Below are 18,138 nucleotides of genomic sequence, written 5' to 3'. Positions count from 1 at the left end.
CTGGCTTTTACAGGTAGTTATTTGGTTAGACTCACGTTAAGCTGCTCTTATGCATGTATACTGTTATTATTCACTGTTGACCACTGACCAAATGAATGTATCTGCCTTTGAACACCACTCGTTTCCTTCATCTTCACCTTTGCAAACAAAAGGATAAACCTCACAGGCTTGCATCTGGCTCTGTAAATGAGATGTTGATGGGGTTGTCAATGTCAACAGCCTATGTATGATGAAGCACTCAGGGCATGTGGAGAATCACGCGCACACATGTTGACGGAGCTGCTGCACTGATGATGTAACAATAAGAGAACTGCCTTCACTCTGAGGGTCCACTGCAGTGCCCCAGACGTCCTATCGCACCAGCACATCACACATACACACACACACGCACACACCTACACACACGCACTTCCACGGGACGCTGACTCAGACGGCTTCGGTGGCAGGGCGCCTCCAGCGGCAGCGCAGCCTCATTACGGCTCGTGCGCATGGGTTTAAAAGGCACCGTGGAGCGCGCGGACGCCACAGTGTGTTGAGGGGTGTGTTTTGAGCGCAGCGAGACTCCGCAAAAAAAGTTGGGATTTCCGAAATTGTGAGACCACAGCCGTCCGTCCGAGAGCGTCATGGCAAACAACGCGCAGCCTCCTCACCTGCACCTGGCCGAGGTCACCGCATCCCAGTTCCTCGACATCTGGGAGCACTTTGACGCCGACGGTAGGAGTGACTCTTCAGCAAGAAAAGTTTTCTCACCGAGATGTGTATTTATAAAAATGTGAACAAAATGTGTTTATTTTCAAATGTGTCGGTGCAAAGAGCAAAGCAAAGCATGGAAGCTAATATAAGATCAGAAGTGTGAACTAAAGGAAACGTAAAATAAATGAGATGATGGAAACTACAAGATACAGCTGTAGACATGAAACAATTTGGAGTATTATTGGGTTATGTTTCATTCGCCTAATATTATTTTATTAATAGCCTACTATTTTGCTTATTTTCAACAGGCCTATTGCTTTCAGGCAATGTGATTTATGACCTTTAAATCTAGACATTTCAATAAAAGCGAGCCGCGTAAAACGCAATCAGGCTTTCGAAGTGAATATTTGATGCGGGACACTCCCGGTTCCGGCAATAGCGCGTTTTGAACTTTGGCGTGAGTGGCAGCTCTTTCTCTGTGTGTTGTTTGGTGGGATGCTGCAGTGAGAGGGATCAAAGCCCGACAGCTATAGAAGTGCAGTCAATCTGTGCATAAATATTGCCTTTTACGCCCCACACCACAGCCAAATCACTATCATCCTCGCATCATCACAAGGTGGAGCATTGATTAAAACGAGTTTACAATCAATTAACGATGCAATTACTGTTGCGTTCTGAATAGAGCCCCCCCAAACCCCCCACCCCCCCCTTATTAATCACTGGAAGATACGCAGTGAGTGGCCGTGAGTGACTGCAGCGTGTATGGATAGTCGTTTGCAATCGAAGGAGCTTTCAACATCTGCAGCCTCTGGTGGCTCTCGCACCGTCAGACCGTGGGAATGGATCTTTGTAGAATTAGTCCATTAGCATACTGTCAACTGCACTGACATCAAAAGGGACATGCCCACGAAGAAGAGTTCAAAGTTTCCCCAAATGGTTTCAGAGGAACACTGACTGCGCACGTACATTGAACAGAAACACTGGGCCTGAATAAATAAAACGGATCACAATGGATCAATGATGAGGTTGGATTTAGCATGGGAAATGTGCTCTACAACTTTAGTCCCAGTCACATTTGGATGGTGTAAGGCTTCAGTCATGATGGAAGGATTTCGAGAAAGAACTTCCCAATGGCAAAACGTAATCAGTCTTCATTTGCTATGTTTTAACAGAAAGTCATTGTGCTAATCTTCAAGAAGTAAAAGAATTAGAAAATTGCTTCGAACTGACAAGGCGAGCCCAAAGCTAATTGCCATCAAATGTATTATGTTACACAATTAGTCAAACTCAATTCTTTCAAAACAATGCTGCGGTGTAAATTTGTCACATTGCAAGCTGTGAAGCAACTTAACTAAGGTGTGTATAACTCCTGCACCTGTCGAGATAGGAGTATGTATGTTCCACCTATTTGCGCACAAAGCCCTCTGGGAAATCCTGTTATGGGTGTGTGTTTTTGATGCTGAATCTATTCCACAGAGAAATCAAGCAAGGGATGATGAGCTGGGGAAAAATGATCGCGCGCCACCCGCTTGTTGTCATCTTGTGTAGCATGATTTCGATCTTCGGGTGGTGTTTTGCATAAATGTTTTTTACATATCGTGTGCCGAGCCACTTTGCAAATCAAATCTAATCACCAGACACATGTACGAGGCACTAAATGCATGGTGCGTCCCGTGCATTAATGGACAAATGGCTGTGAGATCAATGTGAATAAACATGTAGAGGTGCAAGCAAGAAAAAAAAACGCACTCAGGAGGTATTGCACTCCGGGCTGATGAAACAATGAATTCCCCGGTTGGCTCAGAGTCAAATCTCATCTGAATTGCATCTTTCACAGTTCCCTGCGTATTGTGACCCGCTCATCTGTCTCCTTTTCTGTCAGCGCCTGCTGCCTTGTACCTCCGAACAGGATGTAGGATCATTTTTTGATAATTACGGCACATTTGTTGTCAGCATTACCTGGCCTTGGATGGAAATCAGTGCCATGGGCTCGTGTGCTTTCGCTGTATTGTATTTGACTAGGCTGTTTTGAAAGGCAAATGCACACAGGCTTTGAACGCTTTGCAAAATTTACTATTCAAAACTCAGCGCTTGATTTTTTTTGTTTTTTTTCTTAGAATGGGCAAGTCTCCCGGGATGTTTGATGCTGAGTCCTAAAATGTGCAGATGGTGACCAGAAGTGTTTTTTTTTTTTTTGTAAGCCCCTCGCTGTTCAACTGCATGCCTTAAGTGCTGTGTTGCTATGGGACTAAAAGCAAGTGGTCTTTGTTTCGGCAATGACTCACACAACTTTTGCCTTACATTCAAGAGTTTGCATAGACTTTTTGCTTATGAACCATACCAAAAGTCTCAGGCTTGTTGTTTTGTTTTCTTCAGATACTGTATGCCACTTTACCCAAACATGACCAGATTCGTTCCATACACCCAATGAATCATATGTCTGTAAAGTCCAATCATAGCAGATCTCACCCTTACAGCCTCTATACATCCTTCTGATCCCGGAGGCATCCAGTAGACTTGCCCTATGTTCTGAAAAACAGGCGGGACAGTGCAGTGGGTAAGCCCAGTTTATGGACAACGCGCTACAAATGTCCACTTTCAAGCCTGAGTGAATAGAGAAGCTGATGCCAAAGCGAAGTCGCATCTTTAACCGCAGTGACTGAGCACTAAAACTAGAGAAGTAAAAGCTTAGAGCAAATTCCAGCATTGAGCATCATCCCTCACCATTTCTCCAGGCTTGAGACTGACACAGAAGCACTCATATTCCACCTAAGGCTGAATTTTGTAAGCGTAGTAGGCAAATCAGTATTTTTTTCGTGTGGCAATTGCAATGAATTCTCACAACACAATGCCCTGAGCGTCTCGCCTTTCTTTACATTAAAGCTGCTCAAATAATAAACATATTTGCTCTCACATCTGCTACAGCACAAAGCCCACCAGATGCTCATCATCGCCGCGCAGGCATCATGGACTGCTGCATCTTCTTTGCAGCGTATGACAGCGCCCGAGCGTAGTACATTGATAAATCTGTCCTTATTGTCATTTCATGCCGTTTGCCTTGTAGTTAATCACATCTCACTCTGTTTAATTACCAAGCGGGCCGTTTCTCTGCGGAGTGCTAAATGTCAATAAGGCCCACAGGAGAGCGAGTGTGGGGGGGGGGACGTGATGCACTGTCCTGTCCCGCGAGCAGCAACACTTCCACTCACTTTACACACGAGCGCAAAAAACAACACGCTCACATATTCCATAGATAGAACAAAGAAGCTGATGGATAGAGAGAGAGAGAGGGAGGGATGGATGGATGGAGAGAGGAAGGAGCAGAGGGGAGAGGATGACAAGGAAAGACAGCGTGCTAGTTGAGGAAGTGGGATGGCATAATAATCTTTGTTAGTGTTTAATGAGCCCGTTCTGCCTTCCAGGGCTTTATTGAAGCAGTAGTCGCATCGTTTGGAGCCATCTGTCCGGGCCGATGCGTTGCGCCTGCTGATGGGATATTGGCACGGCTTCACGGAGTACCTGTTCAAAGCGGACACTCTCATTTGTCCCCTGAATAGGCAGTGTCAGGGCAGTGGATCACCACAAGGAACATTAAGGAGCCGGGAGGAACTTTAGTGCAAGGGCAATACCAAGCTGTGGCTGAGCATTAGAGGTGTCCAGAGGATTGGAATTTATTTAGTAAAAGACCAAACCACAAAGATGGCGCATAACAATGGAACTCGCAAATGGAGTTCTGTGCCATGCAGCAGCCCCGCAAATGGGGAAACTTTTCGGAACTGTGCTTAGTGAGCTCTTTCAATAGTAAAAGTGAAACGGTCTATTCAAAAGATAATGAACAAGCATCAGTTAAATGAAAGGACAATAGAATGAACCCTTTAAACTACGTCACAATGGTTTTGGTAGACGTTGGACAAAGATTTTTAAGCATTCTGTAGATACAAGGTCTAATAATTTCTGTAAAGAGAGGAAAACATCACACACAAGACATATAGACGGTAGAAAATGTGCTTGGGTCACTAGAAAGGAATCAGACGACGAGCATTTATACACATTTTGGAACTTGGAATCTGTCTTGAGATGAACAGCACATTCTGGCAATGATACATTTGAACTCCCTTCTATTGGCTTGATTGATTTTCAGAAAAAAACATGTGTCATCATGTTGAAAATGCCACTGACACAAAAAAAGAAGAAGCATGATATGGCCATATATAGCCCCTTGACACAGTGATCAGTTTCCATTGGACAAGTCAATAGTGGGATCTGTTAAGACAGTGGGGGGAAGGAAGGGCTGTTACTGTAAAGGTTTCATGTTTGGATCAATACAACGTCAAGCGGAGATATGAGCGTGACGGTGACCACACGTGTTTCCTTCGACTTTATGTACGTGCTATAGAGACACATGTTCTCATGGTGGGGTTATGCTTTTCAGGGAATGGCTACATTGAGGGCAAGGAACTGGAGAATTTCTTCAGGGAGCTGGAGGTGGCCCGAAGAGGAGTAGGAGTGGTAAGTCCAAGATGTCTGGCTGAGTTTCTGGTTTCTCCAAGCAACATTAAAGCAATACTGAGTAGCTTATGCCCCTAGAGGCCATAAGTGCCACTGCAGGTGTTGTAGCATGTTGCGTTTTTTTTTTACTCATTAATTGTCTGTGAGAGTAAATACTACACTGACAGAAAAGACAAAGGGAGAGAGGGATATTGTACATCCAATTACACAATGGAGAAAATTTATTTCACTCAAATTTGGCTGTATATACTGTTGAAGTAGCGCTAGCCTGTTAGCTTGTTAGCCTCTTCTTCGTGATTCTATTAGTGGCCCGCAGCCAAGTTGCAATTGTGGTTTTCTGGCCAGAGACACCAGGGGGAGATGATCCCATTAACACTTGTATTAACCCCAGATGCACTATGGGTAGGATTTATTAAGGTAAAGAAGTTACTTAGTTCTGTTTTAAGTTGACATTGACATCCAGCTCGGTAGTCCTGACCAAGAGTAGCTCAAAATTTGGAGATGGACACCGCAACATCATCAACAATATTAGAAGATGGATGAGCCCTGTATGTTGACTATTTTCCTCCCTCTCAGGATCCATCAAACCCCTCGTTCAGAGACAAGATGAAGGACTTCTTGCAGAAGTTTGACAAAAACAAAGATGGCCGTATTGAGATGTCAGAGGTCAGTGTCCCTGTTTAGTCACACCTACTATCTTCTACCAAAAGCACCATTCTATAAGCGATAATGTCAAATACAAGCTTTGACTGATTTAGCCTCAACTTAAATGGAAAAATTGGTTCAAAGGTCTTGCATATTTTTGGGTGTTCGAACACAGAGGGATCTAAATTCAATGATCCAAGTATTGTTGCCTTTACAAAGTTTTACAAGCTGTCTTTTAACTACAGCAACAAAAAGCCTGAGGTCTGTATTTTTGCGTGGAGAGAAAAATCAGACAAATTCCCAGAGTGAAGTCAATTCTCCAGTCGATTGCATAAATGCGGCCTTTATGAAATTCTATTGAGCCGATTTTGGGCGCACCTTCCCACCATTTTTTTTAATCCTTCTCTGTCAGAGATCTTCAATCAACCCACAACCTCGAATACCCCTGATTCCATAAAAATGTACCTTAGGCATATTTTCTGAGGTTATGCCACTGTATAATTCATGCTTAAGTTGGCTATTCGAGGCACTGCAGACAAAAGCTCCCCGGTCGTTTTTTCCCCCCCCTTCTATCGCCGCCATCTTGTGTGTTCTCACCACTCCCCTTTGCCTGTCACTTATCTCCACAGCTGGCCCAGATTCTGCCCACTGAGGAGAACTTCCTGCTCTGCTTCAGACAGTTTGTCAGCTCCAGTGCTGAGTTCATGGCGGTAAGACTGAACTGATGTAGTCCCATCACTGAATTGATGTTCTGTATGGATTTAATTGTTTGATCAGGTCTTCAACATATAGAAATAGACTGCAGCTTTGAGTAGTCATATGGGAGTAAGCATGGTCTTAAAACCAGGTTTGACAATTCTGAGGTATTTTCATATGTAACTTGACAGTGAAAAAAAACAAAAAAAACAAACAACCACACCACATAGAAAGTATAGTCTTCATTTATAGTATTTATAGTATACAGAGTTTAGAGATATTTAACCTCTTAACCCCCACCTGAACCGTTCACATTTTCTCCAGTTCGGCTTTTGCCAGATCTAAAAGCCTCTTGGAAAAAGCATCGATATAGCGATGAAGACAAAGGTGAAGACACAACAAAAATGTGACAAAAAAGGAGCAAAAAAGTGATGAAAAAGCAAGAAAAAAGTGTCAAAAGAGCTACAAAAAGTCACAAAAACATGGCGGGAAAAAAAACATGACAAAAAAGCAATGAAAAACAATAAAATTACTCTAAAAGGTGACATAATAAGAGAAGAAAATGTGATAGAATGTGACAAAAATGTCAGTTTTGTCTTAAAAATGAGGCATTACACAGTTGCTCTGCAGTCGAGAAGCTTTTACATTTGGGTAAAGCTGAACTGGAGAGAATGTGCTCAGTTAAAGGTGTTAGCGGGTTAAACATGAACATACAATCACTGTCTAACCTATACATGCTGCTTAATACTAATAGCCATATACTGTTGTGAATCAAAATCATGCAAAGGTTACATGGACAACCGTAAATCAATTTCTTATAGCACATGTCAACTTCTTGTATATCTAACGTTACTTTTGTAGCTCTGTAAAAGCCGACACACGGGGTCACTCACCAGTCAGTTATATTGTTTGGAAACAAAGCAAAAAGTCACCGTACAAGGCCTCCCATTAAAACTATCAATAGCATTTTAATGGTATTGCCTTCCATGTGTAATGCCCTTTAACCAACCCCTATAAACAATGACAGGCATCAAGTTGTAACTGATTCAGGTTTTACAGCGGCATGTTTCTGCAAATGGCCAACACTGACCATGTCTCTGGCACCTTTAAAATGCGGTGTGCATTATATCCAAAGCAAGATGACAGATTCAATAAAAAAAAAATGTCTGAGCACATTCCAAAATACAGAGAAAAAGCTCGTCAATTTATCATGGCGCTTTTAAAGAATTCACACAAACAAGCACAACAAGCAGCGGCGTGACAACAGTGATACCATACACAGAGTTGCTCTCTCTCTCTCGCAGCATATTCAGAGGAAAATGTTGAATGAGGTGTAACTAACTTTAGCACCGTGCCGTTTAATAATGAATGGCAGAATAGGAGTAAGAAAACGCCGCGAGCAGAGAGACTGGAACGAGCCATGAAAGGTACAAGCTGGGGGGAAGTCATTTATTTCACTAAATACCTCATGAAGATAAGGGAAATGGCAGATTTCATGTTCGATGTGCTCCAACCGTCTGACGCTGACAATTAGAAACCAATTATGCACCGTGAGGCGGTCGTCACTGTAGTGTGAGGATGAAGGAGCGGGAAAGATACTGGGAAAGAGGAGAGATGGGTTAAGAAAGGGCAAGTCGAAGTAAGCAGAAACACAGAAATGGGTTGATTGGATTGTGATGGACTGTTAAAGGACAAGGAGTGGACTTTTCAAGGATTGGTGGGGTTAGCAGCGTGGTGGGGAGGAAAGGTTTTGAAAGGGTTAGAATGAGGAAGCTTCTATTTCCAGAGTCATTCATAATGAATAACAACACTAGCTACTCTCTACAGAACGACTGGTGCAAGGGGCGGGGTTGTAGGGGCATCCATCTTTGAAAAGGAGCTCTTCTTTGGACGGGGACAGCAGCGAGATTAAAACATTCATTAAAATGACTTCCTCTGGCGTGAGCAGGCCAGAGCGGGGTGAGATTGCTGTGGTGCATGTGGTCATTGTGGTCAATCGAGACAATTGTTTCAGTAAGAAAGAAAACCAAAAAGGGAATCTGAACGCCACAGACTTTGATCTATGTGTCGATTCATGGGCTTCATGTTCCTCTATGTTGTTTGCAGGCATGGAGGCGGTATGATACAGATCGCAGTGGTTACATTGAGGCAAATGAGTTGAAGGTAAGGACATAATCCTTATATTGGAGAAGATTAAATAAATCATGATCCTGACAGTGATTTGTAGTGATTCAGTTTAATCCCTGCTTACCAAAATAAAGAACAATGTCGTACCAGTTTTTCTCTTCTGACTTACACCTATTTTATTTGTTTTTTTCTCTCCATTACATTAATCCAACAGCATGACAGCCAGTGATTGTGACTGCATTTTCATCACTTAATTTATAGCCTTTTGCATTCTGTAATAGTTCATCAGTGGTTGTTATTCCATTGTCCTCATTGTATGCAACTTTCCATATGTAACTTCACTTTGTTTTGTTCACCTCATCTTTTACATTGATGGAGAATATCACATTATGTTAATCCTTTTCACTTGTTGAGTTGTTTTGTGTCAATAAAGAAGACAAAACTATGTTAAGTCCGGGAATGGAGTGATTATATAATGATAGAATGAATTGTAGAAAATGAACTGACTTACACAGCACATAGGAAGGAAATGTTACCATAGCCAATAGGCTCTTTGCATGGAACATTCGAGAGCAACATCACGCTAAAGACATGAAGATGGCAGATAAACTTTTACAACATGTTAAAACTTTACACCAGATGTAAATAATTCACCAGAGCAGAGTGTGTAGTGTTTTAGTGATTTAGTGAAGTGATGTCCAACATCATACTCCCAAAGAGTGCACTTTAAAGTGGAGAACTTGCGTCGCAAAAGCTTTAATGTCATTTTGGGAGGGGGGGGACCACACTACCCTGTTTAACAGGGTCAGTCATAACGCCTCATGTCCTTGTTAGGCTGCTCAGGTCGTTTGGGACCACAATGGTTTCCGCTTGAGGAGATGCAAAGAAGCAAAACTCAGGTGTGGCTTTTGCAGAGCTTTGGAAAGTTGCACCTGAGGAGAAAGACAGCAGACGTGGCACACAGGATTGTGGTGGAGAAATGTGATTATGATATTGGGCTCCAGGGAGAAGTGTAATCAAGGCAGTAGGTTGGATTTCAGAATTTGGCATAATACCAGCAATGTAATATTACTGGATGCATTACATCATCCAAAGATGACTCCATTTTCAAACAGTCCACAATACAGTATTTACCCTTTGCAATGATTCAAAACAAATCTACAACCCTAGTTTGAATGAAGTTTTCATTAAGATTGTATGCTTATTTGTTTGCAGTTGAAGGCACTAGTGTCTATCCCTGTGACTTGGGTCGACAAAGGTATATCTTAGAAAGTGACAAACAAAGTTTTCAGTAATGGCAATAAAGGCTGTTTAATTAAAAACAACAACAAAAAGTCCACAATACTTTTTATGTTCACTTAATTACGTTTGCATCGTCCTTCCTGACACAGCTTTTGTTTAACCACACTTGAATACTGGCTCATAAAATGTGATAACTTATATGTAACAAGATGTTTTGATGTCACAACAGCAGTACTTACCTCAAATGCTGGTTTGCAAACTCAAGCTGTTGTTGGCAGAGGCAATATATTTATTTCTTATAGCAAGCAGGAACGTACAAAGAACTGATTCCCCCTTTTCTAAAAATGTTATGTAATCGTATGCTTCAACTACAATCTGCCAGAAAATTAAGAGATTAAGTCCAGCAGGATGGCTTGTGAAAATGACAAGATGCGCTTTTGGCATTAAGAAAGAACAATGACTTCTAAAGGTTCCTGTCCTGATTTGTCCCTCACAAAAGTGCTTTTCTCCTCAGGACTTCCTGTCAGACCTGCTTCAGAAGGCCAACAGACACTACGAAGACGAGAAGCTCGCCGAGTACACACAGACTATTGTAAGAATCACACACACCATAGTGGGACATGTAGAAGAGGGCTTTCCACAGTGTCTGTTTGACTCGCAGTGACCCCATGTGTTCTTTACTGTTCACTGCCCAGATGTGGTCACAGCTGCCAACTCCTGCAGCCCCAGAAAAGAACTGGCCTGAGCTAAAATGACTTCTTTAAGAGTCACTTTATTTCCACTGCAAGGATTTTGAAAACTTTTGACCATAAATATATGGTTGCCCTACTTTCTTTTGGTTTTTATTATCAAGATAATTCTGCTTTCACACAGATCAGTTGAAGAGTGGTATACTAGTAACTAAATGTTATCACCTATACTACATCCAACAGAATACTTATCATGTCCAACATAACAGTACTCTTTGAATTATGAATAGGAAAATGAAAAAACAAAAAACAAAGCCAAATGCTTAAAGTATAATAATAGTTACTGTATTTTAGAAAGTCTAGTTCCTCAGTTTATTGTTGGACCATATCAAACTTGGTGTGACCAAAGGTTTCTTTTCACATTCTGCTCCTCTATGTCTGCTCGACCGTTTCTAGCTGAAGATGTTTGATCTGAATGGAGACGGGAAGCTGGGCCTGGCAGAGATGGCGAGGTAATGCAGTCCCCTTTGATTCACTTTCTAAATGTCTCAGTGAGTTTTGAATTCTGTGGTTCCTTTTGTGCCCACTGATGCAACACGGCTCTGTCTCTTATAGGCTGCTCCCAGTTCAGGAGAACTTCCTGCTCAATTTCCAGGTGAAACTAATGACTATATGCAATCATTTCTACTGTAGTTTTGTCTTCTTTGATAATTAAAGTCTACTGTCATTTTACAGGGTGTGAAGATGACTGCTGACCAATTCCATGCTATTTTCAACTTTCATGACAAGGTACATGTCCCATGTAATACATACAAATAACATTTCTAAGGATAAGGTGCCAAGCTAAAACAAATACTGTGCAATTCATTGGATTCAGCAGATTACACCCAAATCTCTCTCTACGTGGTCAAAACAGTAACATAATCCAAGAGCAATCATACTTCCATTTCTAATCATTTCACCTGAGTGCTCGCTCGCAAAAGCATAGTCGAGCATTGTTATTATTATTTGGAGTTAACACAATAAATTGTAATCTTCTATTTTATAATGACTAATGTATTGAAACATTTTAAAGGTTCTGCAATTGAATATCATTTCATTTAACAGAGAAGGAATATGGCACTCAGCCATTCCCTATGGTCTTAATTGTTTTTGTGACTCTGTGATATGAATAAACAAATCCCCTGTTTTGTATAGGAGCTCTAGGGAAATGACTGGAGCTGGCGCACCTGTTCACATGTAAACAGCCCAAAGAATAAGCAGACACATTCATTTTCATGGTGGTTTTACCCCCATGTTAGCTGAGATTAGTGCCCTTACACCAACTTTTTTTCCTTGAATATGTTGAGTTTATTACTAAGAACTAACCTGGCTATGGAATATGACGACAATGACAATAGAGTGAACTGATTTTGCAAGCTGGTAGCTCTTAGATATCCAAGCTGAGGATCAACATGTTGCTCTGCCCAAATGTACGACAGATGTGATAGTATCTGTTCTGATATTCAAAAGGGAAATAATATCTCAGTTTCAACACCTGATACTGTAAATCGTTCGCGACTTTACGCTATGTAGAATATGCTTGTCATATTACATGGCTCAGACTGAAGATGTATGCTTGAATGAAAGATGGAAATTGAAAGAAAGAAAATAAATAGATCCTCACTTCATTCCTGACATGTAGGGCATTTGTGTGTAGCTTTGTTAACATCAAAGTTGAAAAATAAAACTGGCAAGCATCTCAGCACTGCGGTTATCCGGAGACTGGGCCTAGATAGACAGATTTTTGTGCCAACTGCTGATGGAGCATCTCCAATGATTTGGACTTACTTTACGGCCTAAACCCTAAACACTACGCAGAGACCATTGATTAATTAATTAGCAAAGTGACTCCACGTGGATTCTTCAGGGCGCCCGTTTGTGAATGGAGGGGTTTTATCATGTCTTGTTGAATGATCATTCAGCTGGAAAACTACAATCCCTGAATGACATTTCATGACGTCTAACACAACATTTGATTCACTCACAGCATAAAGTATACACTGAAGAGAATCTTTTAATTATCTTTTGTTTTTCTTATATTTATTATTTATTCATGTTTTTTTGTGTTAGGCTAGTTTAACAAAATGCCTTTGTTACAGGATGGGAATGGCTACATTGACGAGCAGGAGTTGGAGACTCTGCTACAAGACCTATACCTGAAAAACAAGAAGGTGAATTGGGATGAAGGAATGATATGTTGCACACAAAAAAAAAGTATCCTTTGGCAATTCTTTGACAAACAAGAGCTTCTCCTGACTTAAATAGGAACTCAAACTGCTAACCTACAACATGATTTTTACACATAAGATCTCTGGAAGCCCATTGGTAATTAGTTTATTTAACATGGTACCCGTAGCTGTATTTTAACCAGTTTGCGTTTCAATCAATCAATGGTTTTGTATAGCCCAATGTCACAACAGGAGTTGCCTCGCAGTGTTTGAAATACTTATTTATATTATGTTTATTGGTGTATGATCACTTATACCGTAACTAATCCTGCCATGTCTTGTTTCTCATGTCATACAGGATGTGGATCCCAAATGCCTGACAGGCTATAAGCGAAGCATCATGGCCTTGTCTGATGGGGGGAAGCTGTACCGCAGTGAGCTGGAGATCGCCCTCTGCAGGGAGCCCCTGGTGTGACTCTTCTCCTTCTTCTTGCTAATCATATTTTCTTTCTCTGCCTGCCCAGCATTTCCCCATCCTCCTAAAATCACAGCCACCTCCAACTACCTGGCAACATAAACCAGGTGCATGTGCCAAGCACACTCCGCTCCTCTGACCCAGAGTACCCAACATAACCATTTATGAATGAATGAAAAGTGCACTGTCAGCACACAACAGCTTATCTCCACTTCACTCCAATTTAAAGACCACGAGCGGCTAAACACGCCTAAAGTAATCCTCCAGATTTCCTGTTGACCTGAGGCCTCCAGTGGTGTGTCTGACTTTCAACCTGAAGCCCCTCTTTCCACATGATTAACCTTTGAACCCTGACCCCTTAATAAATCTGGCTTTTGGTCCCCTTGCTCTTTCGACTTTGCATTAGAAACAATATATAGTCAAGAGAAACTGCAAAACTGTGTTTGAATCTATCTTTATTATACATCTGAGGAATCTGAAGTGAGTTTTACACTGTTGTTTGTCAAAGCCTTTAGAGCTTCTTCTGTACCATCCATTTACATGTTTGTTTTTGGCTGATATGTCAATTGAAATAATAATAAAGTCTTATGATAAAACTTTTTACTGTGAGATATTTATACTTATTTTTTTAAAGTTCACACCATCAAGTTTACATCATCAAGGGATACTTTCTGATGGATTAGATGTGAGTACTCAAGATGCCAAAAGATTTAGTTTATTGATTGATTGATTGATTGATTCTTTGGCCCATAGGCTGTATTAGATCAGTTCAGGGAGAAAGGGGGTGTAGAGCATAGTGTCAGAGTCAAGACTCAAACCCAAAATTCTGAGGTCAAAACCGCATTTGTGCTGCAGCCTTAACCACTAGGCCATCGGCTGCACCATTTTGCTTTATTTGAACAATTCCACTTTATTACAACTATGAGTATTAAGGAAAAGGACCTTATTTATTCCTGACACACTGGCTGCACATTGTGCATTGCTCTGTGGCAGATGAGAGTAATAGTGGCTGTTTTGCCTTGGCACAGGCTAAGACAGCTTCATTTGCAGCTTGATGTCTTTTTCCCAGTTGCATAATGGAAATGACAGAAGAAACAAGTGGAGGGGTATTGCTGACGCAGCACCGTTAGGCACTGCCTGTGCGTGTGAAATGAGCCACACTCTTATTCAGTATGGGGCTTGCCACAGAGGCCTCTTCTAATTCAAATGCATTTCAATTTGATCATGTTTTGCTATGAGGCGACAGTCATGCCATTTACAACATGAAATGATCATGTTTCATCCCTAGAGTGGATAATAAGGCATTTGTGGATTGAAACTATAATGCAATAGACCATGATGAGAAAAATAAACAAAAAGGAATAAGTAAATATTTGACATGGGTAAGTTTCATACAGTAGCATGCTTGTTTTTATACCCTTCAATACTACTCTGTCACATAATTGTAAATCTGTAAAATAACCTTAACGACAGCCCTAAAGATACTATGTTTTTGTATCCCGAACATTGGCAGTTTTTTTTTTCTTCCAAGACAGTTAGACAAGACATGATACATCTGGTAAAACCCTTATAATTGAGTTGACATGCTTTTAAAGGAGTCTGAATTATACAGCGAGTACAGACACACACAGACCGTAGCGCAAATATGTATCCATTAATCAGAAGCAACACAATCTTCCAATGGCAGGCAGGTGCACAGGGAAAACGACAGAATCCTTAATAGGAAGAAGACTGTAGCGGATAGGAAACTGTGACATTTTGTAACCCTTCCCCCCACAAAGATTTTTCAACTGTTTCTAGATCTCTGTACGCAAAGTTGAAGTACAGCTTTGTCATTTCATTTGTCATTTGCTGTATCTGTGGGACCTGACAACAGACAATTGAGGGCATTTTTCATAGTAAGGATCAGTTGGCACGTGCACATCCTATTCTGAGTATCCTTGCTGCATCAGAAATCCCTTGGTCCTTGTGTCCCTTGGCAAGCGCAATACGACACAGGGACCCACAGTCCAAGCCCCCATCTCGCTCTGACAATGTGGAATCTTTAATTACTGTTTAGTTGAGTAGAGAGATGACTCAGCAGCCGTCATAGTCAAGCTTACAAAAGAATTGTAAAAGCGAGCAGACGCACTGGTGTGGGGAACAATTTAAACGGCATGGCTTGATTTGAGAGAAGAAGAAAAAAAGTAATGTAGATTGATTTCTGGATGAAGCATATCTAATTAAAGATTTGCTGAATTGCATTTGTTGTGGGCCTGGACAACTGTTGGTGGGAAATGTGGTCATGGTTAGTGTGCTGATTCAAATGCCATCTCAAAACAATCACTATTTCAGTTATTTTTATCATCATCACTATTTTTATATTTATGCCAATAGAGTTGTCTGCATACCAAGATCAACTTATTTTAGATCTATAATGAATTCATTACAATGGTAAGCACATGTAGCTGAAATCGCAATCAATGGATAGAAGGGTGACAAAAAAATTACATAAACGTTTCATTTGGGCTGCACAACATGTTGCAAAATATATCACAATATCACAATATCTTAGCAAACAAATACTTAGAGATGTAAAATTCAAAAGTAAGATATAAGAAGCAGGCTCACAAAAGAGTCAATGACAAAATGACACTAAAAAAGCTTAATTTCACTCGATTAGTGTGTACATTTAAAGGTGTGGACATGGACACTTTTGACATCATAATGTAACATAAAACACAGAAGGATCTGCGTATAGAACACGATGCTAATGTGACATGCTCATTACATTGCACTGCTGATGTAGGAGTAAGGAGAGCCATACACAGCATACAAACAGCAATGATTTATTCATTGATGAAAAGAACCCTGTTAATTTATTAATACATTTTATAAATATAGCTCACATAATTAAATAAATGATGTTGAACAGGGGAAATGGATGAACCGGCCCACATTCTATGCTGAACAAAGAATACTAACTAACAGGCAAAGAGGCAGCTTTGAACTTTAGTTTTTTTTAAAGCGTTGAAATGTAAACAGTGGCAAACAACAACAAAAAACATAAACAAAACTGTTTTTTGTGTATACGAGTTTTTGCACGGCAACATGATATCCCCGGGCTACATGTTTGGAGGATTTAGTGGTATGTGGCCACAGGGAATGGTTATAAATAATGTCACCTTGGATTCAGGAGGAACAATGCGGTTTTCGTCCTGGTTGTGGCACACTGGACCAGCTCCATACCCTCCATCTGGGCCTCAAGGGTTTGTGGAAGCTCCCCCAACCAGTCCACATGTGCTTTGTGGATCTAGAGAAAGCATTCGACCATGTCCCTCATGGTGGCCTGTGGGGGGCGCTCCTGTAGTATGGGGTCCGGGGGCCCTTTGTCCGTTATGACCGCAGTAGGAGCTTGGTTTGCATTGCCGGCAGTAAGTCAGACCTTTGCCCTTTGTCACCGGCTCTCTTCATTACCTTTATGGACAGAATTTCTAGGTGCAGCCATGGGCCAGAGGGTGTCCGGTTTGGGAATCTCAGGATCTCATCTCTGCTGTTTGCAGACGATGATCAGCACCTCCAAAACTAAGGCCATGGTTCTTCACCAGAAAAAGGTGGCTTCCTTGGTGGGGAGTCTTCGCCTCACGTGGAGGAGTTCAAGTATCTCGGGGTCGTGTTCACGAGTAAGGGACGGATGGCGAGTGAGATCGATAGACAGATCAGTGCAGCATCGGCAGCGATGCAGTTGCTGTATCAGACTGGTGTGGTGAAGAGGGAGCAGAGTCGGGGGGAAAAGCTCTCGATTTACCGATGGATCTTCATTCTGTACCCTCAACTATGGTGATGAGATCTGGGTAGTGACGGTAAGGACAAGATCGTGGGTACAATCGGCTGAAATTAGTTTCCTTCGCAGGGTGGCTGGACACCAGCTGAGGTGGCTAGGGCACCTGTTTCGGATGCCCCCTGGTCGCCTCCCTTGGTTGGTGTTCCAGGCATGTCCAATTGGGAGGAGGCCTCTTGGAAGACCCAGGACACACTGAGGGACTATGTCTCTGACTATGTCTCTGATATCTGTCTTCGGTGTATAAAATGGAGTGAAGTTATAAATTCAATATATTGCAATCACGGCTTGCAAAGTAAAAACAATTTTGTATTCTCATCAATAATCTATTTCCCTGTCCATCATGCACTGATTAGTCTTAGTTCTGTGTCTGTGTCATTCAAAGAATATAAATGCACAAAGCAGGGAAGGGAGGGAGTTCAGCTTCCTGAGAGCCTGGTGGATGAAGCTGTTCCTCAGTGAACAGGACCTGGCCTGTGCATTTCGCAGTGCGTAGGGTCACCTTGCGGAGAAAGTAGAGACGCTGTTTACTTTCTTGACCAGTGATGTAGTGTGCCTGGTTCAGCGAGGTTTTCTGTGATGTGCACACCCAGGACCTTAGTTCTGGTCAGTACGGGTCCGCTGAGTGAACACGAGGGGGCTCAGCACACAGACTTGGGGAGCCCCGTGTTCAGTGTAATGGCTCTGGAGGATTGGAGCGTGTTGACGTGAGAGTGTCACACCAGTTTTAAAATCTCTGCATTGGCTGCCGGTGGGTTCCAGATTTCACAATTCCTAAAATTCTTTTATTTACCTTTAAATGAATGTGCTCATTGGAGGTACTGTGGGTGATTCCATCTACCTCAAATGAAATAAGAGATCTGGTCTGCCAGATGGATGAAAGCATTGAAATAATGATCAAAACAACTAATCACAAGTGTTTACCCTTCCAGATGTTACTTTTTTTTTTTTTTAAATAAAATACTTTTTGGGAAAGACTTGCAATCCACTAAAATGGTTGATCCATGTTTTGGTCCCAACCCACTGGTTCAG

The 18,138-nt window shown here is 41.6% G+C and overlaps 1 protein-coding gene across 1 annotated transcript; it reads left to right on the top strand.

Annotated features, from left to right (window-relative positions):
* The first annotated feature begins 504 nt into the window (after positions 1-504).
* Positions 505-13,841, top strand: calb2a (calbindin 2a). The gene is made up of 11 exons (XM_079567505.1): positions 505-714; positions 5,126-5,202; positions 5,779-5,868; positions 6,477-6,557; positions 8,650-8,706; positions 10,427-10,504; positions 11,058-11,113; positions 11,217-11,256; positions 11,337-11,390; positions 12,743-12,814; positions 13,170-13,841. Exons 1-11 carry the CDS (start codon positions 624-626, stop codon positions 13,284-13,286), a joined length of 813 nt encoding a protein of 270 aa, XP_079423631.1. The 5' UTR covers positions 505-623; the 3' UTR covers positions 13,287-13,841.
* Positions 13,842-18,138: the final 4,297 nt, after the last annotated feature.

Source organism: Gobius niger (assembly GCF_951799975.1).
Source record: "Gobius niger genome assembly, chromosome: 12".
Classification (NCBI taxonomy): domain Eukaryota; kingdom Metazoa; phylum Chordata; class Actinopteri; order Gobiiformes; family Gobiidae; genus Gobius; species Gobius niger.
Note: the sequence above shows the minus strand (reverse complement) of the source record. Positions and strands in the feature narration are given on the sequence as shown.

Excerpts from the sequence above, each read along its gene's own strand:
- calb2a (XM_079567505.1), top strand. The coding sequence starts at position 624 with ATGGCAAACAACGCGCAGCCTCCTCACCTGCACCTGGCCGAGGTCACC. Across the intron at positions 6,558-8,649 it reads CCAGTGCTGAGTTCATGGCG|GCATGGAGGCGGTATGATAC; the intron begins GTAAGACTGAAC and ends TGTTGTTTGCAG. Across the intron at positions 10,505-11,057 it reads CCGAGTACACACAGACTATT|CTGAAGATGTTTGATCTGAA; the intron begins GTAAGAATCACA and ends GACCGTTTCTAG.